Genomic DNA, 22,262 nt, shown 5'->3' with positions numbered 1-22,262 from the left:
GTCCTCAAGCTCTTCTAGAATAGACAGGTGAGTGGGAAATTAAGATCACAAGAATCAATAAATGACAGTGTTTAAGATCACTTTTTCTTAATTCAGAAGTCATTAATGCTTTCTGCCTGTATTCATTCACAGCAGTCACAATTTAATTATACAAGCAGAGTTTCTTTCTTGCCCACCAGAACAGTAAGACACATTGAACTAATCTGACCATCATAAAGCTTCTTGAGAGCTAGGAAAAGTCACCTTGTGTTCTGCTATTTTATTTAGGTTACTTTTGGAATCTCTCCCATTTTCATTTCTGCTGCAGAACTGACTCCCCTGGAGGCCCTACGGCAGCATGAAATTGTACGTGTTTATACCAGTGAGTTCTAGGCAATCGTTTTTTTCTGAGAAAACTTCATTAGTTGAAAATGGATTTTCATGCTGAGCCACTAGGGAGGGCAGAAGGAAGAAATTCCATGGGACAACAGAATTTATCATCACCTAAACAATCCTTGGAATCTAGAATTAGTGAAAACACGTATGTTTTTTCACTTACTTATATATATATTACTTATATATAAGTATATTCCTTATACTTAGGAATATATGAGTCAGGTTTTCTATGAAAAATCTAGTTCTGTTTAACATTTCACAGCAGTCTAATGAAATTGTGTGACAATGAATAGTTTGTGGCTATTTCCTTCCACCCAGGGACTTCGGTAGCTCCCGACTCTCCATCTTCTCAGACACAGCATTTTTCTAAGGCCTTCCACAATAGAACAGACTTGTCCTATCTATAGATGGTTAGTAGGCACAGTGCTGCTCCCAGCTAATTATAACTTAGATATATGTTGCCCTGGAGGAGAAAATAACTGACACGAGATAAACCCAGTCAGCTTTTCTCAGACAAGTAGCTGTGCTGCTTTCTTTGGGACTATTCCCTTGCTTTTGGCAAAAAGGATTAGTACAAAGATGGTGTATACAGCATTCCAGCTGACAATGGTATTTTTTGCCTTTCTGATTAGCAATTTCTTTCATTTTAATGGCACAGCTGAATATATTTTAGACATATTAAAAAATTCATCTTTCTATTGAAAAAACAACAACAACAAAACTTGCAGCAGAAGTATCCTTAACAAGTGGAATTTTTAGCTCAGCAATAAAAAAATTTCCCCCTGGCAATACACTCTGTACTTAGAAGTTTAGGAGACATCCCAAGGAGACACCCAAACGCACACCTTATTGTTTGGGATTTTTTTTTTCAATCCTGTGTGCTTCACCAAGACTTCAGGGCTACCACGAAACATGAAAGGCCCATAATTCAGAGGGACCAACATGACTTAGTTCATGGCATGAGCAGGGGTGTTGACACAAACGTACAGCCCTATGATTGACTGGAGACCTACTCACTGGATTCTGAGTTTGGTCTTCCTGAAGTTCATGTGCACCCAGTTAGCTTAGGGTTCATGATTTAATTTGGAACAAACTGGTGCCTACTTTACTGGGCAAGCAGACAAGCTAGAACAGTTCGCCCTGGATTTTCTGCTCTCTTGAACTCTGCCTCTGCATGAACTCTCCCATTCACCCCTTTTTTAACATTCATGATTTCTATACTACCTCCAGGAAGATACTGCCAGGATTATAAACTCTTAACCTAATTATCACTGGCAACAAAGCTGACATCAAGCACTACTGCATATGTAACATACATCGTAACTGAAGGCTATGTTTCAAATGATACCAATTGGTAGGAGACCATCAGCAAGGCTAGAGCTGGGAACTTCCAAAAATTGATAATGGGGGAGGTACCATTCTACACATTTCCAGTAGTACATGCAGCCCCATCACTGAGGCATAGCCAACACAACCAACAGAATGGTTACCTCAACACAGTTGTCACAGACGCTGCAGTGAGAGCAGCGTGGAGGACGGTAGAAGTGGCAGGTGGCACACCATTTCATCCGTACTTGGATTCCTTTAATCTCCACGTTCTTGTAGAGTGGAGCTCGGAAGTCATCATCTTTATCTTCATCTTCATCTGCTGCTCAATGCAAAACTAAAAGTTAGTGGAAATAACAGCGGGTAAAGATGAAAGATCTAATCCAGTCAGTGCCTTAAATATAGGGGCACTGCATGTGCTCTTGGGCTTGTCAGAGAAACAGAGAGCTGTGGAAGTGATGGACTGTCAGAACAGGTTGTCCTGGCTGCAGAACACTTCAGTGATCTGGGCTCATTTCAGCACCCAAGGCAACGCTCCCATGGGAACGCCAGGCAGCCAGTCCAAATCCTGGACAAAGAGAAGTGTGCGAGTCTTATCTTAGCCAGCAGTTACAGCCGGAATGAACAAGATGAGAGTCAAAGAGGTGATGGAAATCCAGGAATCACCCAAACCCTTGCTGCAAGAAGTTCTGCTGCATGTATTCAGGATTAATTCAATGCTAGTCTACCAGCATATAGAACAAAAGAAATTACATCAACTGATATTAAAAGAAGGTTATTAACAGAACGTTGTGCTAGCTCAAACCCCCAAATCAACCCAGATGACCCAGTGTGGTGTTTTGTCAAACACTCTAGTGTCAGCCCATCACCATCCCAAAAACCAGTTGCTCCAGGGAGCCACAGTGAAAAGAAATGTGTGTGCCTGCAATAAGCCCTGCACCAGTGTCTGCTTCCTTATAGCACACCCTGTGCTCTCTTCTTCAGAGCATGCCTTGAATACTCTTACTTAAGTGGCAGTATATAACCAGCAAGATCTCACCTCCCTCAAAGGCAGTATGGTCTAGTGACCTGAGCAAAGGACTGGAAGTCAGGAAGTCCTATATCCTAATTTTCTCACTCTGTAGCCTTGGCGTATTCATTTAACCTCTTTTTGCCATTAGTAAGATTGGAATGACAACATGGCAGAGTTATGTTATTATGGACAACCCCCTGGAGGATGGGTGATCATCTCTACTGAGCGCTGCCCTGTTGAGAAAACAGACCATTTAAAAATAAATTCAAAAAATAAAAGCCAGTCTAGAATGGGCAAACATATATTGGGAAGAAAAGGAAAAATGTGAATGATGTACATGGAAGTTCATCTTTTATTCTAGATACCTGCAATCTTTATTTGTTTCCTTTTGACGGAGAATATGTAACTAGTTCACATCTATTTAACACCTGGTTAAACATTGCAGTGCAGCTGGCATTGGTTGACTGGCTCCAAATTAGACAAAATTTGATAATATTATCCCAGTGGGGCATCAATAACTGACATGTAGTTCTATATTAAATCTTCTCTAGATGCGTTATCCTTACTAAAAGGATCCAATTTCCATTGACTTCAGGAGGAGTTTCTCCCTTCATTCACATGAGCTTGGGATTTGACTCAGCTACAATATTTACCTTGCAAGAATATTCTCTGGGTTAATGTTTGTGCATGGAAGCAGACTGCTGTATTGGCACTGTTCCCTATAATTTTCCTTCATAACTAATCAGTGGGACTCTTAGTGGGAGCTAGACTCTAAATCCCTTAGGGCACTTCTATAAATACAATCTGTGGGTTCTTCAATACTACAACAAAGTGGTCCATGCTGCAAAATACAATTGTGGGGATAGAAGAACAAAACACTAGAATGGTCAAACCATTTAAATTCTTGTAAAAATACTTACTATGCAGACAAAAAGTCTGTACATTGTATGTATCTACAAATACACACATATACCTATATAGGTGTATACCTGCGTAAATACATTGGACTTGCAGAATTGACACACACTGGAAGACAGTTCATGGTTGGTATCTATAATTAGCCAGAAACACACATTGCCATTATCAATCTAGACTGTAAATCAGATTTGTCAGGGAGGCCCCAGTTTCAGTGACTTAATACTTCCCTTTCTTCTCATTCATTTTAGTGTGTTACTGGCAACTCATGCACAGAGCCAATCCTGATTCATAACAGGATCATTCAGAGAGACAGCAAATTAAAAAATGATTCAAAAAAGGAGTGATGGAACTGGGAGTTTAATTCAGGCCCTTTTCAACAATACAAAAAAAAAAAAAAAGCTGGGTTTACTTCCCATCTATGCCCCAAATTCTCTTTGCCAGAGAACCTGTAAGCTCATATGATACAGCTAGATATGTCTTTATCACCAGCCTTCAGTCATCTGAGCAGAAGAATACATTGGTAGAAGACACTATCTTACTACACAGACTCTCATACTCTTATCCACTGACACAAGGCAGCCAAATCTCCTATTTATATAACATATCTCATGATTTTTTGCAGCTTTCTTAAAGGAATCATGTGATTTCATAAGACTCTCTGCTTTTGTATTGCTTTTTTCTTGTTTTGTTTTTGAAGTAAATTTGTAACTATCAGAAATGTGCTCAAAAGCTTGAAAATTAAGATTAGATCTGTAATTTCAAGAACAGAAAGCAAAAAGATCCATTGTATATTCATTTTAAATCACTCCTACAATTTCTGAATTCTTTGGGTTGGCAGCTCTGCGGGTGGCGTGGGGTGGTGATAGCTTTTTTAGCATGTACACTTGTGATCTGAAATAACATCTGCTCCCCTTTCTTCCCAGCTCTAGTATTTATAGTCTTTTCCATCTTTTCCTTATCAGATTGCTTCCTTCACACATTAACACTCTTACTTCATCACTTTCTTTAAGGATGACTCCCATTCCTTTCCTGCCTTTTCCCCACTTCCCTCATTCCCAATTTCTTCCAGATCAAGTACAAATATACACTGCATAGAGAGAAATGGCCAAGGCCACAAATGAAAAGGATGGAAGAAAGGCAAGCTGTAGGAAACTCCCCCTTTCTCCCTTAAATGCAAAGGCCAAAATAAAGAGCTTATTTGCAAGTTAGGGGAGTGTAAAGGAACGTGTGAATTTACGATATGCTCAGTACTGATCACTCTTAGAGCAGGTAAGCGCCCAGCAGCAGGCTCCATTTTGAGGGAACTACGTTGCACAATAATATTAGATTCCTGGACTGTGACTTTCACAACTGAACAACATTGTTCCAGCTCTTCTCCTATCAAAGGCAAAAAGTATGGATGTGTTCAATAACCTCACAGCCACAGCATATTCAACCACTGTTATCTCTGATGAGATGGAGGAATGGAAGAGTGCAGGACATTAGGTAAAAGCTCTATGTGCTTCAGCTCTTTTGGAAATCTCAGTAAAAGCTCGATGTTTCAGCTCTTTTGAAAATCTCTCTATCACCTATATGTAACTTTATGCAGCTAAACACTGCATCACGTAATCCCACACAAATGACTGAATATTGCCTTCACACGTAATTATTCCCTTAACTGTAGTGCTGCAACAGTTGATCAGGGGTTCAAAAGCTGCAGCTGAAAGGAATGACAGAGAGATGCTCATCATTAGACCCTGCTACCTGGAGAAACCTGGCAGCCACTATTCAGAGAAGCCAGCAGGACAGGTATCTTGTTCTTGTCAGGTGCAATAGCAATTCAAAATAGGTATTGAATTCACTCAGTAGAGGTGGGTAAGAACAGCTTGAAGAGAGCAGAGATCCACTGGCTTAGCAAGACTGCCTAGAGCAGTCTCTGCTGCAAACTGCATGTGAATAATTATTGGAAGACAGATAAAATGAGGTGATAATTCTCTCATTAGGATGTGTTAAAAGAGGTAGCTCCACTGTGGTTCCTATTATACGAGCTGAGTGATCTTTATCCTATTTAATCAGTTGTGCATCAGTACTAATTTAAGCAGGCATATCTTTCTAAACGTATACATTTTAGATGCTCTAAGGCAAGCCTTAATCATTATCTATTTTAGCATTCAATGCCTATGCATTTATTTTAAGGCTTTGTGGAAGGAAGGTCTGCTTTGATGAAGCTGTTTCAGAAAGCTCAGCCTCTCCCTTCCACCATGCTCAACTTCCTATTGTGAAGACAGTAACTTAAATCCAATGTGCCAGCATGACACAGGGGATGGCAATTGCAATCACATCAGTCAGGAGAGATACTCAAAGGAGAACCATGCTATGCAGCCCTGTGCCCTCAACTGCCAGCCTGAGCAAGTGCAAGGACAACTGACACCTCCCAGCTCAGATGAGGGTATCCAGCACTTCACTACCATCCCAACTCTACTGCCAGCTCAGTGTAAAAAATAAGAAAATACATAAACAAGAAAGATTACCAGAGGAAAGAAAAAAAAAAAAAAAAAAAAGAGGACCACCCACCAGTCCCATTTTCTCTTACCTCGTGGAAAAACTCCAGGGTCCATGAAAGTTGCCATGCTGAAGTTTGCCAGTACAAACAAGAACACGAGCCCATTGTACACTGGGATGGCTGGTGAGATGGCTTTTGTCAGCCAGGGGCACCTGTGGAGGAGAAAAATTATAGGTAAGGGCTCTTTTGGCTGTATCAAGTAGTTTCTTCCCATTCACCATCATCACAGAGAAAAGCAGTCTCATCATCTCCCCACCAGCCATTCAGCAAGGCTGAATTTGCAGTTTAACAACAGAAATTTCAATAGAGCCAGTTTCAGTGATGTAAAGTACGCTGCAGCCACCCTTTCTAAAGACACTTTATTCCATAGTACAGAAAGCAACAATTGCTCACGTGGCTTGTAGGGCTTTGCAACCCTATTGCTTTATTTGCAAGCTGGCACTTTGCTTCTCTGCGTAAAAGCTGCATCCTATTGTTGCATTGCTCTTTATTGTGTATATAGCCTTGTTACAGTTGGTGTTATTTTCAGTCCTCACTGGCATAAAGCAGAATAGGATTCTTAAACCATTGATCTCCCCAGCAGGTACAAAGGGAAGCACACTCGCTTCCCCTAGCATCTTCCCAAGTGGTTTTCAACTTTAAATAATGCTCACAACCAACACTTCAAAACCTCTCCCCAGCAGAAGGCTTGGTCAGACCGAGCATGGGCTCTGCAGGTGTCAGCAGAATCTAAGAAGGCCAAAAAGAAAGTGGATGGCATCTGCCATGTGAGCACCTTTCAGAAACACTGGAAATGCTTGGTGCACACCCAGCGTATGTACCTGAGAGGGACAGAAAGTAAAGGAGAAAAACTAGGAGACTCAGGAAAGACAATATAGAAAGGCCTGTTGTTATAGGACAACTGATCTAGCTGCAAAGAACACTTCCCACCAGCAGAGGAAGGCAGGACCAAGACAGAAGAAAGCTTATCCTACAGGCAACTTTACCCACTGAAAAACAGTGTTTATTCACTAGCCATTTACAGCCTCTCCAAAGCTTATCTCTAAACACTAGACCAATTTTACTTCTCTGTTCTGCATAAAGAGGTTTGGTGCTACAGGGTTGCTGAGGGGAAAATCCAATTAATCTTATTAATCTTGCAGATATAAATAAGGAAAAATATGGGACAAAGAATCTCTCTGACAAAAGTAAGCCCCCTGACTGAGCAGCTCTTTAGATTTCCTCCTGCCCTGACAGCCAGGGACCCCACTTTGCTGCTGTGCAGACGCCATTCCACGGCAACACCTTGCTGCCATTAGCATAAATCAAACAGCAGCCCACATATTCGGGATCACATTTTGCCTGAATTACATGTACAGTTGCATCTGGTTGTCTGCCAGGCTGCGGAGATAAAGAAAAAAGAAACCAACAACAAACACCCAACCTTTTCCCAAATCTAATTGGCACTGTTTGTGCTACCGATGTGCTGTTTTCAACAGCTGAGAATGGTGTTGCTGACCTTGAAGAGATGCCACTAAACACACTCTTGTGGCCAGCATTAAAAGGGCACCACATTTTCTCCTCCCATTTCTTTGTGAGCAGGCAGGAAGAGATTGTTTTGCGCTCTCCTCCTCTTTGCAGCTAGGCTTTTAGCATTGCATTGCTGCAAACTGCTTTTAAAAGGACCTTCACTGGTGTGTGTTTCATTCAGTCTGGACTGGAGCGAGTAAAAGATGGAAAAATCCTACCCCAAGTGAATGAACTGCAGAGCCAAGACATGTCTGTGGCTGGGGCCAAACCTTGAGGCTGATCAGGGGAGAAGGAAAAATTAAGCCTTCCCTCTTCAGTATGGATGCTCTGCTACAGCCCACAGAGAGGGAGCAGAAGCATGGGGTTTCTTGGGACTGGCCTTTAAAGGGGCAAGCAGGGAAAGGGCCTGGAAATGAACACTTACTAAGAGAACAGGAAAGGACTGAGAGCTCTGTGGAGGAGGGCAGAATCTCTGTTTCTTTTGCATTTGGGATCTCATCCAGATGCTCATGGAGCTTGGGTACAGGAGAGAGCCTTGTGGCACAGCAAGGTGATGGACTAGCTCAGACAGACCCTGCTGGAGACAGCTGGGCTCTGTGACTTGCCCTGCAACCTTTCCTGTCCCCAGGAGGTGGAATTTCAGCCTTCAGCAAGGTGACACCAACTCGCTGCAGTGCTCAGTTTTCCTTGAAGCAGCTGATGGTGACTGAGAGCTAAGGAAAAGTGGTTCCTTTCTTGCCATAAAATATGCTGTGGTGACCATGCCAAGCAAGCTGTGGGCCCGTCTCTAACAATGGTTCCTGCCAGCTCCTTCGGAGGAAAGGAAAAGAAATCCTGAAATAAGCAGTTATAGAATAAATTCTACCCAGGGAAAGGCTCCTCCCTTTAAATTATAGTAAAATTAGATTCAGCATGGGCATGACTGACTTCATTTCTTCCCATGAAGAAATTGCCTACACAGAGAAAGATTATGAAGTTACCCACTGCCTGTCAAGCATGGAGGAGAGATTTCCTTGTCAGTAAAGTCGAGTAAGTTGGCAAACGAAGGGACAGGAAACTCTTTCTTACAGATAACCCTTTCTTACAGATAACTCCTTACTCCAAGCAAGACTACATGAGAGAAACTGTCTCAGATGATTAATGTAAGCATTTGTTAATGTTCTCATTCGTGATTTACTTTGTCATGTTCCCAACAAATACATCAAATAGTAGGAAAAACTTTAGCCATAAGCTAAACTAAACAGCTCATTTAATGGGTAAATAGTGTATCTGAAAATACTTCATGGAAGTTGGAATGAAGGATAGACTGAGTCATTGTACATATTAGCCAGAAGGTCTGTTCACCATCCTTCCATTTTTATTTCTCGGAATCTTTATGCAACATCAGATATTACATAAAATTTTAGAGGGGATAAAAGAGGCCTCATTTGTAAACTAGACTGACCAATAAAAACATCTGAGATCAAGTCCTGACTCATAACTGGAAAAGGGTCTGAAAAAGAAAATAAAATTGCTACTAGGATCCACAAACCGTGACGCGTCCTCCCTCCTTATCCCTCTCCCTTAAAGCACATGGAATTTTAGGCAAAGCAACAGAAATTCTAATCCGAGTCTGGCAGGTTGTTTTATTACCAACCCATCCTGCAGAAATCTGGCTTCTGACCCTCTGCACTCTCTGCTTTGAAGAGTAAGCTGCAGAAATGTCTGAGCAGGCCCTACAGTGAGATTCTGTTTACTCTGTTTATTTCCAGGAACTCCAGGAGATCTGCTTCCAGCACCACTCATCTCTGAGGACAAATCTGGCTGAACTTTTCAGATGCTTCTCCTAACAGAAGGTGTTATGAATCCAGACAAACAACACATTGATTCAAAACTTTCTTTGCTTGGGGAACCCAAAATTTCAAGAGACTGTGGTCTTTGTGTCATCAACTCCTCTCACCGTGGACTCACACAGCATGAAGTCTATCACAAATTTTATAGGGCTAAATTTAGTAGAGCCGAGAGCAGTGTACACCTGTGCCAGATCTTTCTGAGAGAAAAACTAAACTCCAACACTTCTGATGTGCACCGACATCCAGGAGCAAAACCACCAAGTCCTAACCCAGGACCTTTCTATCACAGCTTAATTTTGTCTGAGAAAGCCGCACCCTTTGTGTTGCAGGAGCCCCTGCAGAATCATTTCCATTGCAGAGGTCAAAGACAATACCCATGGAGAAGCTGAGCAGTGGGACACAGCGCCAGATGTGCTGTGACTTGCTTTCTGCAGAAGCAGCCAGACCTGCCTTACCTACAGCTCAGAAAACACACCGCACCCCATGGCTGCTGTACCTCACTGCATGATCAACATTTAAGTTCAAGGTAACTGTGCTAGCATTTCTTTTCTAAAAGTAACTGCATGATTGGTGCTCTCTTTCAAGTTAATTTAGATCCCTCACATGAACCAGGAGACCTGAGGGATAATACTGCAACCGCTGTGGGTACCAGCCAAGCTACTTCAGCAACTACCCAGGAGAGGAACATTCAATGGTTTTGTTTACTGCAGAAATTAAGAGCCAGCACACGCCACCATGGCATGCTAGAGATAATTATGGATCTCAAATTCTTCTGAACGAAGCACACAATTACACAGGCAGCATTTTCCTCATAATTATACTTCTTTGACACAGAGTAATTCTGCTCGTAACTCAGAGGAGAGTAATTCAGGGTGGCAGATTTAATCTCATTTATCCTATTTGCTTTTGAAACCCTATCCTAATAAAATGGAAAGTTAAAAAGATTAACAAATAGGATCACAAAACTTGCTAGGTGTCAGACTGACTTATGCATCATCAACTGCCTTCCTCCGCTAAATTAAACAACAAATAATCCTTTCTGCTTTTTTTGCTTGGTGCTTTGTAGCAAGACATGTTTGTGCCTTATAATTACAGTTCAGTCATAATTAAGTAATTGAATGGGACATTTTTCTTGAATCCTGCTCCAAATTAAGTTTTGGTTTTTTTTTTTTTTTTTTTTTTTTTTTTTTTTTTTTTCCATTAAAACCTTATACATGCTTAGAGAAGCTTTAGGACACGGAGGATGGAGCCTGGGATTTTAAGAATCGTGTTCTAGTCTTGGCTCTGACACTGGCTTGCAGAGCGACTGAAAGCCATCTGCTTTCCCCCTCCACCCCGGTTCCAAATGAGACACAAACTACCGACAGACCATCTTCCCCACCCCACGACAGAGAAGGGATTGCCTTTGATTTTGCCAATCTCCAAGTGCCTTTCCTAGGGCAAGGCTGCTGGCCCCAGCATTTGCCTCCTGTGAGCCCAGCACCAGGCCCCCAGCACCCAGCCCAAAAAGGGCAGGGGTGAGGCACACCGCTCCTGTTGGTGGGCTGCTGTGTGACCACGTGCCTGTGATGTACCTGGTGAATGAGGTCCGTTGGATGCTCTGCCCAGAACACAACAAGCAGGTGCGTGCACACATGGGGCTCTCTCGGGGTGCAGGGTGCTCGGAGGCCAGAGACAAAGAGCAGAACATGGAGCAGGAGCCTACAACACTTCTCTTTCTAATAGAAAGATGAGACAATCTGCTTGTGCAGGGGGAACAGAGAAGACCCCAAGGATTGCCTGCTTGACTGCTCAACTGCACCTAATAATTGATCTGAGATTCCCACACATCCTTCCCCTTGGGCTCAAACAGATGGCTGGTATGCAACAAAACAATTAATTTCCATGACAAATCACAATGCATGGGTTTATAACATGGAAAATAAAGCACCTCTTAACTTGAATCACCTTCTTACACCATTAGGGCGGTTACAAGAGTAGTATCAACCAGCTGATTCAGTGCATTCAAGTAGAAGCAGCCCAGTGAAGTAGAGACTAATTAGATAAGAGGGGCCAACAAGCAAACATAATTTGTCTAAGCGCTGGCACTAATGTCACTGAAAACTTTCAGACTGTGTCCTTAACTCTGCAGCAGCCTGTCCTTGTTTGATACCTCTCCGGGAACTTCTAGCCAAACCCTGACTGCTACGACCCCGCACCGATTTGCATCCTGTGAAGTCTGTGCAAGGGACCACCACTCTGTGTGAGGAATCATCACCACATCTGACCAAGGATGTTCTAACGTTGCTGATATACAGCAACCCTGGGAGCTGGACCAAGCGTCCCGGGCTGCCTGCAAGCTGCCCTTCCCCAGAAGGGCCCGCGGGTCTGGCTGGCAGTGACGGCACATCGGGGGTACAGAGAGGTAAAAGTCCTCCTAGTGCTTAACCCAGCACTGGACCACATGGACCATAAACATAAGGGCAATCAACTGACTAATCTGGATACCCAGATTTTAGAAGAATTCAGAATCAGATGCAAGTACAGTGCCTTAGGGCCCACTCTACCTGTGTACGTAGGACAGAGAAGGTGCAAGACAGCACCCTGTGGGGTGAATGCCGGAGCTCAGGCGTGCAGAGCCCACCTCACCGCAGGGCACTGAACGGCACAGCTCTCAGCCTTTGGCAGGGGAAATCTAACACATTCCTCACACAGCCCACTCTGGGAGGGATTTTTCCATTTATGCGCTCTCTCCTACCCTGAAATCACAGAAAAGTACCTTTGTGGAATAGTAACAGAGGAAAAAAAAATCCGCTCGTTTTCCATTTTTGTTCACTGCCAAAGATAGCTGGGAGATTATTCTACAGCTAAAAATATTTTCCAAGGTGCTAAGTCATCGGTAGCTTTAGAAAGGCATCACTGGAGCCTGTCAGGGGAGGATGGATCCGAGTGTCATAACCAACATGAAAGAGAATGTCAGGTCCTATGAAAACAGCAGAAGGCTCAGGATATCAGGATAGTCAGGTCATTTGCTCAGTGCTGCCACTTGAGATTTTGATAAATCATCTAATTTCTGCATCGCATCTTACTCATTGGCAAGACTGCAGCTAATATATTGTTGCCATAGCACTACACCCTCACTGTGACTACAGCAGTTGTACTGATAGAAAGTGGTATTAAAGTAAAGGATAACAACTCCAAACGTTACATAAAAATGGGGAGAGAAGTAAATACTGGAGAATTTACCACTGAAAAACAGAGACTGATGAAGGCTGAGTGCCACATGGAGCAGCTCATGCTGGTAATGAGTGGGAGATACAAAAATATCCACCCTGGGTTGCCAGATGCAGTTATCCATCACAAGGGGCCAAAAAAAAAAAGAAAAAAGAACATAAAAAAAAACATGAATTTCATGAGACCATTCCTTATGAAATATAGCTGAACACTAGCGCCAGAGGTTCAAATCCATCACCTGCTTAACTGTGTTTAATTATTCATAAGAAATGTGCTGGGCTGAAATTCACTCAGGTTTAACGAAAGCTGATGGGGTTTCAGTGAACTTTCCATTACACCCTGGACTCAGTCCAAAGGCTAGTGGTTCATGTCTGACAAAGTATAGATCAGAAGAGCTAAATCAATTAAAAAGTCAACTTGAGATATAATAGTCCTTGGTGAAAAGTCTTATCTGGGCTATACGTCATCCCTGAAGTAAAATATACTCTCCCCTTTTCACAAAGCTGCTTGAAAGCTCTGGAGCGTGTGGCCTTCCTCCCTTTTTAAGCAGTCCCCAAATATCCGAGAAAAGACACTATTGTCATGTGAACTGATGTGGGAGAAATATGGAACAGGAGTGACAATACCAATAACTGAGTGAGAAGACCGTGGGGATAACTGTGCCCATCAACACCCTCAAGTTCAGAAGCCATCCGCTCATCCCAGGCCTATTGCACGGGCACAGACCGGCCCTGCAGCCACTGGGTAAGCCATATTCTTACGAGCTACACATCCAATGTGACTTTACAGGTGCCTGGTGAGCAGTCAGGCCTGCCTTGTGCCGTATCCAACACGCATGCTCTGCAGCCATGCTCAGCAGACAGCTGGTGCAGCCGACAGGCTTCTGCTGGGAGCTGCACTCAGCTGCTCATCGCTGCAGGGCTCGGGCAGGCAGTGGCGGGGCCGATCCACAAAACCAGATCAGAACAGCAAATCCTTCTTCACACACCGATCTGAAATTTGCATTGTGGTGAGCTCCAGGTAGGCCTGGAGCTGGTTAGCAGTTACTGACACAGTGAAAGCCCAGGGCAGAGTTTTTGTTTTGATGTACTTGTAAAGTAATGCACTTATAACAGCGCAAGCGTCACTCGAAATGCCCAGCTTTTTATTTACACCTCAAACTGAAGTTATCCATTGAGCATTGATCCCAGGGGACATATAGGCTGGATTTTGGAGTACACAATAGCACTTTTATATTAAGAGAAGGATAATGCTCACCTCAAAATGCGACAGTAGGTCTTTGTGGCACTTCAAGCATCTATTGCATTGCAAACAAAATCACCCTGAGCAGCCATAAAGCCTCTGGTACATCACGGAACGGAGCCAATTGCCAGTGCATGTGCAAATCAGAGCAGACTCCAAGCATGGGTTACAGAGCAAGCACACAGATTCAGAGACAACTCCCCTTAACTCCTGGGTTGCTTTCTCAGCCCCAGATTCGCAAAGCCTGAAATACCACACAAGCTGGAAGATGCAAGGATTACTGTAATAGGGGCTTGCAAACATGCACCAACCTTTTATTGGTACCATGCTGAGCAGCTGGAAACAAGCTCTGCTTTTTCCAGCTGCTAATGGAGACCTGAGTGTATGGGTGGCCTTTGGGTCACGGCAGAAGAGGACGGGAGGGAGGTCACTGCAGAATAACCGCAGCAGGAGATACACTGGTTGTCCTGTCACGCTGAAACGGTTTTAAATCCACTCGGTTAGAAAAAGAAGGGACTGCTGCCCAGTAACATTCCTGGGCAGTTCTGTCTGGATATGGCTGGCCACCAGCATCTCTGTACTGCAACAGCTGAATGACTTCCAGCCTGTTCCAAAATTCACATACGGGAATTATCAAGCCACAGAAACCTTGCTAAATGGGAAATTGGAGAATTACATCCAGAAGATGCTGTATGAACCAGTAACTCAGAACACAGCTGAGTCCTCAGCACATGTGGCTGCCCTGCCTGCAGGCTGTGCTCCCGTGTGCACCGTTCCCAGCAGTAACGACAGTCCAGCTGCCCAGCACGGTGTCCAGCAAGGTTGGAAGATGCTTCCTAATATCTGAAAGGGACACACATGGTACACAAGCTGAGTTTTTCTGAGTGTTTTCAAAGACGCTATGTGGAATGCAAACTTGTGCTTCTAATTTGTAAACAGCAGAATTAAAGTGACGCCACACTTGCTATGGCAGTGCTAGAAAGAGACTGGCCCTCATCCTGAGACCAACCCAGCGTCATTTCCATGAGTAATAAAGAACACAGTTTATTTGGGTCTTACACCACTAGTGACCTTCATGATCTTCCCGAACTCTCGGCAAACTAACACAACTTTTTGCAGGATAGATGAAATTGCACTTGTCAGATCCCATGTTGCTCTGATGGAAAAAATGCACAGGGTGGCTCCTCCCTGACTCAGAGTTGTTCTTTGGGGTTTTCCGCACTGCATTTATCCTTGTCAACATGCATGGATCTACCAGCGATACAGAAATGTAAAGTGGGCTGCAGAGTCAGTTTTTAATTATTTTTTTTTTAAATTGTATTTATTATATAATATTATACAATAAGATAAATTATTTTGTTGTTGTTGTTGTTTTTAATTAAAAACAACACACCTAGGGGGATCCTAGCTAGATGCAGAGGAGGTCTTATGCAGACTTTGCTCACAGCATACCCCAGTCCCATACCAGGGGAACACGTCCAGGACACGTTTAGTGTTTGAATTCATGAGACAGTGGTGTAATGGAAGCGAGGTAGTTCATTATAAGTATGCTATGATGAGAGAGAGTAACAGGTAGAGAAATATTAAGAGAGGAGAGGTGACACAGGGAAAAGATACAGTATACATTACCCTTGTTGAAAAATTTATTTGACTTTTTAGATGTCCCTTTGTCGTATGAGCTTCAGTAGAAAACAATTAAATTTCCTAAGAGCCATCATCCCTTTACAGCTAGTGGAGAAAATTATTTAACTCAAAGACAGCACCCATTAGATAAAAGCATGTGGCACTTAATTAACAATGAGCCAATATGCACAAGATATGTTTAATATGAACTCTATAGACTGTTTTATCATGTCCTCAGTGCATTAGCTGAGAATTGGGTACCATAATATGCTTTTCAATACATGGGGAAAAGAAGAAAAGCAGGGGACACCAGCAGAGCCAGCCCAGGTGTCTGAGCATAATCCCGGACAGCCTGGGGGTCAGGACACCTTTTACTGGTCTGCATCATAGGGCGAGTTGTTTCTGCACTGAGAAGAGCTGCAGGGACTGCTTGGGGTAGCGATTCCTAGCAGGGAGCACGTTATAAGAGGACCTTATCCCTCTGACACACATGCCAGACTCCAGAGAGCCCAGCTAGGGCCGATGCATGGCCTCAGCTGGCAGGGTGCAAAGGCCCGTCCAGCCGCAGGCGAGGTCTGACATCTCTGCTGCCTTCCAGGTGCTCGAGGAGGGAACTCGCCCCGTATCCAGCCAGCCCTGACAGACCTGCCAGCTGCTTGTTGCAATGCTGGGGCTGTCAGAGAGTCTTGTACAAACGAGGGGAAGGAAAATCCTGTGAGGCTGGTAATAGCAGTTACATTTCTTCCATGACTTGAGAGAGCTGTTCAGGAAATCTACAACTAATTAAGACCAGAGGTTCTTGCAGACTTGTCTGGATCATGTATTGCCTTTGAAATCTGGAAACAATACCTGTCCATGGCCTGAACAACATGCTTCAGAGCTGCTATGCAAGTTCTTTTATCTGTACAAGAGCTTGCTGGTACAGGGAAGGAAGCCAGTCCTAGCCTGAGCTCTTGTTTGAGGATTTCTAGACACATGCAGCAAAATTACTGCAGGTATTGAAAGGTTCCCTACATGGACCAGAAAGATTAAGGACTTGGTATTTTACAGAAGAGATGAACAGAACAAAGAGACAGATGTATCTCTACTGCAAACAGATACCGAAGATAGGGCAGGCAGGGTAAACATTCTCCTACGTCAAGTATGGGAGCAAACATATAATAATAAAACAAAAGCCTCTCCTAGAACCTCATCTCTAATTTCCCTCTGGAATATCCTCCCAAAGGACTTTTATGGAAACTTGAACTGTGAGCATGGCATTTATGTATTTTATTCTCAACACTGAAAAAGAGTATTTGCATGGTTGGTATAAGGAGGCCTTAATATATGAAGATTTTAAGAAGAAAAAAAATCACAATTTCTCTAGCTAAGAAGATAATAAGAATGAAAGACAACCTTCACATTTTAGCCTGTCAAAGAAACTTTGCACCTGGGGAGAACATCCCCCTGTGACTGCCTGCTTTGGGACTTTTTACCCCTTCCCAAGCCCAGCCAGGCCGTCAGAGGACTCACCAGTGACTCAGCCTGTTTCGGCAACAGCTTAATCCTGCGATCCACAGACCTCACCACTGGGGCCAAGGTAACAAAGCAGAACAGGACAAGTCATCTCGCTCAGCACCCGGCTATCCCAGCCCCCATGTGCACCACCTCCCCCAGCCCCGCACCATCCTGACCCTAAGCAATGTTTTATACACCCGGTCTTGGCTCTGCGGGACGGATGCCAGCAGGCAGCAGCAGGGCAGAGCTGGGCTTCTCAAAGCCAGTTCTCAGCCCGTTTCTGCTCCAAGCTGGGGCTCTTTCGGGGCACAAGGACACAGCTGAAAAATCCTCGTTCCTTCCAGCAGAGGGTAGCGGGACACACAAGCCAGCAAGCAAATGTGTAGGATTGTACTGAAAGCAAGAGATGTGTGCAGTTCAAAACAAAACCAAGGGTTCAATATCAGTAATAAAAAACAGTGCTCAGCAGCTCAGTGGAAATGTTACAAAACTAAATGCATTCTTCCACTTGCATTCACCAAATGAAGAAACATCAAACTTTAGCTTGTTCTCATTATGTTCTCCCTTCCCCTGTAACATCACCATCTTCATTTTGCTTCCTAGTTTTGGGAAGGAGACCTTCAGGCAGCAGCAATGCCTGAACAGGCTTTTTCTGCACCTCTCCATTAGAAATGTCTTCTCTTTCTCTGTATGGAGCTGTTCCCCCTTCCTTGAGTCTCCCAAAAGATCACCAAATAACATTCAGGCTCTATTTTCTCTTTTCTCCTCCCCATCAGCCTGTGGTGGATTAAAAGGCTGAGCAGCAAAATCCATGCCCTTGTGCAGCAAAAGAGCACGGTTCTGCTGCTGCTGTACGCAGGAGATCCACAGCTGTCCCCACGCACTCTCAACAGAAACCACAAAAAGCCACTAAGGTAGAGGCACAGGCAGAGTCTCCTCAAACTATTAAACAACTGTGCCCCCCCTGCTTAGATTAAGTGTTTCCCATTTTAGCAGCACAAGCCGAGCCCAAATCCCAAGCCTCCCCTGTCTGCACATCAACAACTGCACCGTCCCTGCTCACCGCCTAACAGCATTAGGGCTGCCTTCTGGTGGCATTCTCCTGCAGGTAAAATCTTATTACAGCACCTACCAGGAACAAAAATGCTTCTGGGGAGCAATAAAATACTAAAATACATGGTGACTGTCATACTAACAGTCTTTTTTATTTAAACGATGAAACATAGCATCATTGTCTTAGGTTTAAATGTCTCTGTCAGCTTGGACAAAATATAAAGGGAATCTTACAATATTTGGTTTGGTGCACAGGTATTCAATTCAGGTTGACAGAAAACAAAATTACTTTGCTTGGAAAACATCCTGAGAGACAATATAATCTTAATTACGGAGACAGGGAAACGGGATTCAACCTGGTATACAGATCTGTGTCTTGCCATTGGATTCTGAAGTACAACAATGCGAGGGATCACAGGGGCAGCCGCGGAGGTGAAAATAATGGCAGGGAAACATCTTTGCTTTAGTTGTGCATTATCTGCTCTGCCCCAACACCCACCGCTTTCCAAAGACAGAGGAGTAGCTTGCTCACACACTGAAGTGGTCATTGGGTAGCTGCTCTGCCATTTTCCGTACTAATGTCTCAGCTTTCACTCACAGCCTGTGGTTTTGTGATTTTTGGGGGATGTTGATTTGAAAGAACCACAAAGTTATCAGAAAAGGTGTAATTATGCTGTGAACCTGATGCACTAAAAATCTCCCAACTCTCTTGCCATAATTCAGTAACATAAGCCAGGATTACAACTACCTGATATGAGTTAACAAAGCTTAATACACTCCCGAGTCAAAATGGGGCAATTAGCAGCTCCTGTACCAAAATAGAAGACTATGGGAATGGCATATGTGTCACCATCTGCGAACAATATGCAACAGGCAAACCAATTCAGAAGGAGAAATAATAAAAAAAAAAAGATTAAATTTATTCCTATTTCCAAGAATCAAAGTGAATATTCAGCTTCAGCATTATACTTTCCAGATTCCCAGCTGGGACCAGAATGAGAAGCGTCAAGCATCTTATGATTTAACCATTGAAAAATTTCCAGGCCAAACTGTCAAGCAAGAGGTTTGGATACAGATCTGAACTATGGGATGTTTTGTCTGTGAAGTTCTTCTATCAGTTCCAATAGCAATAGTTAGCATTTGTATGTGTACTTTTAAAATACCTTTTGCTCCTGAACTTTGCTGAAGTTCATCCATTGGTTTCTTTGCCCTTGCTTTAATTTAAAGAGTAGGATACATCATCTTGCTTTTCAGGCAAATATGAACATTTTCTTCTTGCTAAACAGCTAACACACTGGAATGGAAATAATTTACTGTTTGAGATTTTCTGAATGAACCCCTTATTCCTTCTCCTCTTCGTCCCTCAGTATTTCCTGAGAATCGTATGCCACAAGCAAACCACTCTTGGCTTACACCAGAAAATGTCTACAGCTCTGGGATGCCTTAATTCCCTTTACATTCCTCTTCAGCAGCAGGCAGAGCCTACCATCATGGCCAGGAGAAGCATGGAGCCACAGATCACAGAACAGCCACAGAGATATAAGCAAAGCTTGCAAGGGTAGAGCTGTGCTTTTATCTCCTTTGATTTGAAGGGGGGACAAAATGAGTATCCCAGTAACTACAGTCCTTTCCTGAAGCTGTTTTATGAATTTATTATACAGCACAATCTTCCTGTTCTTGTATATTACTATAAAAAAAAATAATTAGGGATTTTTTTTCCTTTTTTTTTTTTTTTTTTTTTTTTTAAACATGACTACTGGAAAATCCAAGCACAGAGACACATGATTCATATTCTGAAGAAAACTTATTAGAAAACTCATAGCTTCCCCAAATGTTGTACACTGTATCTGACTCCAAAGGGCAACACAGTAAAAATGAACCATGTTCTGGGATGTTATATCCCCAAAGTACCCTTTGGTAAATAAGAAAAGGAATTTATTTTTCAGACAAAAATAATAATAATAATAATAAATCATGTGTTAATTCCAGGATGCACATTTGAATCCTACAAAAAAATATTTTTTACTCACTCAGTGGAGTAAAAAAGTCTCTTTTTTATTTACCTGAGGAAGCAGAGTCTAGCAGTTATGAGTATGAATAAGTGACCTGGGCAAGGGTTACGGTTTTCACCAGTTTGCCTAGCGATTCCACAATTCAGCCATTTTCGACCCAGTGCACATCTCACCTTTCACATTAACTGCCCTCCCCCAGCAGCGTTGGGGAGTTTTGCTTTGAAAAGCATACAAAAGTATGTCAATAAAAATTAACTGGAAAGCGTTACAACCTGTCTCAAGAGAAGTTCACCAACTAGGATAACACAGATTTACTGAAATGGCTAAAATCGGTTACTATTAACACCAGGCCAGTAACTCCTTGAATCAAGAGATTGACACTGCTGCTGGTCAGGCACAGAAACAGATGCTGAGCGGGGACCCTCCTCTTTCCTCATACTCTGCCATAGCAGCCCTCCCTGAGCTCTCACTTGTGCTGTTTATGCTTAATTTTCTGGGACACTTGCAGGCTTGTTTCTGTGAGCTGCAGTTAGGAAAAGAGCCTTTTATATTGTTTGTTCCTCAGGCACAAGTGACACATGCATTTATCTGCTCTTCAACATTTACTGCTCAACATTAAACACGGTTATCAGCAGCATTTTAATTCTTTTACAATACCTGATCGAGCAAGCAATTGACAAGTTAACAAATCTATTTACTTTTCATAGTGCTTACTTTGATTTTTGTAATTAAACAAAATTGTTTGGATTCTCCCTTTTCCCCCCAAATTGAGTGCTGTCCATGCAGGCTCTTTAACTCTGTATTTACTCTTCGAAGCATGAAGTGGGTTCATTTTCCCTCTTCTCCCTCCCCAAGGCTCAAGGCAGACCACAGCCCCTGGGACATCTGGAGGTTGTGGTTTGGAGAGGTCCCTTCCAGCCAAGAACAAAAGCAATCATCTTCACTGAGTTAGAAGATACTTAAGACTTGTTAGGAATTTCTGAGTTGCAAAACCCAGTGCTTGAAAGGCTATACAGAAAATAGCCCTCCTTCAAAAGTTTATTAAAAAGAAAAGCAAAAGCTCCATGTTTCTTGTGTTAGCTGTACAAGATGAGAAAATGTATCTGAGTCTGTAGTAATGGTTATGCAGCAGCTCCTTTAGTATCCCTACTTCTCTTGAATTCACATAACTGTGTCTTGAGTTTGTCAAGGTCTTAGGAAAAAAAAAAAAAGGAAAAGGTTTGAGATAATGATATGGTTATGCTAAAGATCCAGTGAGCACAGCCAGCAAGAAACTATAAGTAGCCTCATTCTGAACAGCAACAGATGCCAAGAGCGCAGAAGCCAGCCATAAATTGGAGTTTTGAAAAATTCTTCACAATTCGTGCCAGCAAGACAAGGAAGGGGTTAAAGTGATTCCAGAGCACTGTAACAGATCAAAAAACAGCAAAAAAGCCTGTCCAGAGAGAGTGCTCCCACCAGAGCCTCCCCGAACCTGGCTCCTTCCTCCCTGCAAGGGAACACAAAGGGGTGAGGGGACAGCACGGCATCTGTGCAGTTAAAGCACTCAACAAAGCTGCACCCTTCCTAAAAGTCAGGCTGGGTGTGCACTTCTGGCAGAACGGCTGCCCTGGCAGGAGAGCGGAGGAGCAGGCAAGGAAGAAGAGATCCGCTTTCCACCAGGATCTTGTTTCCTACGTGTTCAGCTCAGCTCCAAGCGCTCGCCTTCACAAACACACAGGCGTTGAATCGTTCAAATTACATATAATCTTGTGTTGCTCATTTACAACAGCACAGCCAGCGACAAAGAAAAGAACTTAAAGTGCTCGGCTCCCTTCAAACAGGAAGCAAGCCTGTGGTGACAGGCTAGAGGATTCGTGACTTGTTTTTCCTCCGCCCCGTGCTGCACACATACACGCTGTGTTCAGGAGAGATCCAGCAAAAAAAACTGCACACAGGCTCCGAGCTGTTGTCTGCAACACAGTGAAATAGATGCCCAGCTCCCCCTCCCTGAGTTCGCAGTACAGATCACGAAAGGCAGAACCACTCTGAAACATCTCTCTTGCAAATTGCTGTAATTTCCCATCCATCTTCAGCTCGGTTGACTTCGCCGGGTCCACAGGGGCCGA

At 43.3% G+C, this 22,262-nt stretch overlaps 1 protein-coding gene across 3 annotated transcripts in view; it reads right to left on the bottom strand.

Moving 5' to 3' along the window:
• The window catches only part of ZDHHC8 (zDHHC palmitoyltransferase 8), a 114,476-nt gene that overhangs the window by 21,698 nt on the left and 70,516 nt on the right, over positions 1-22,262 (bottom strand). For all 3 annotated transcript variants that reach the window (XM_082774361.1, XM_082774363.1, XM_082774362.1), the window contains exons 2-3: positions 6,204-6,325; positions 1,866-2,023 (exon numbers count right to left, since the gene is read on the bottom strand). In XM_082774361.1, coding sequence (XP_082630487.1) covers positions 1,866-2,023; positions 6,204-6,325 — 280 coding nt within the window. The remainder of the gene's footprint in view (positions 1-1,865; positions 2,024-6,203; positions 6,326-22,262) is intronic.

Source organism: Aythya marila (assembly GCF_965140915.1).
Source record: "Aythya marila genome assembly, chromosome: 17".
NCBI classification, from domain to species: Eukaryota; Metazoa; Chordata; class Aves; order Anseriformes; family Anatidae; genus Aythya; species Aythya marila.
This window is presented reverse-complemented; position numbering and strand designations above follow the sequence as displayed.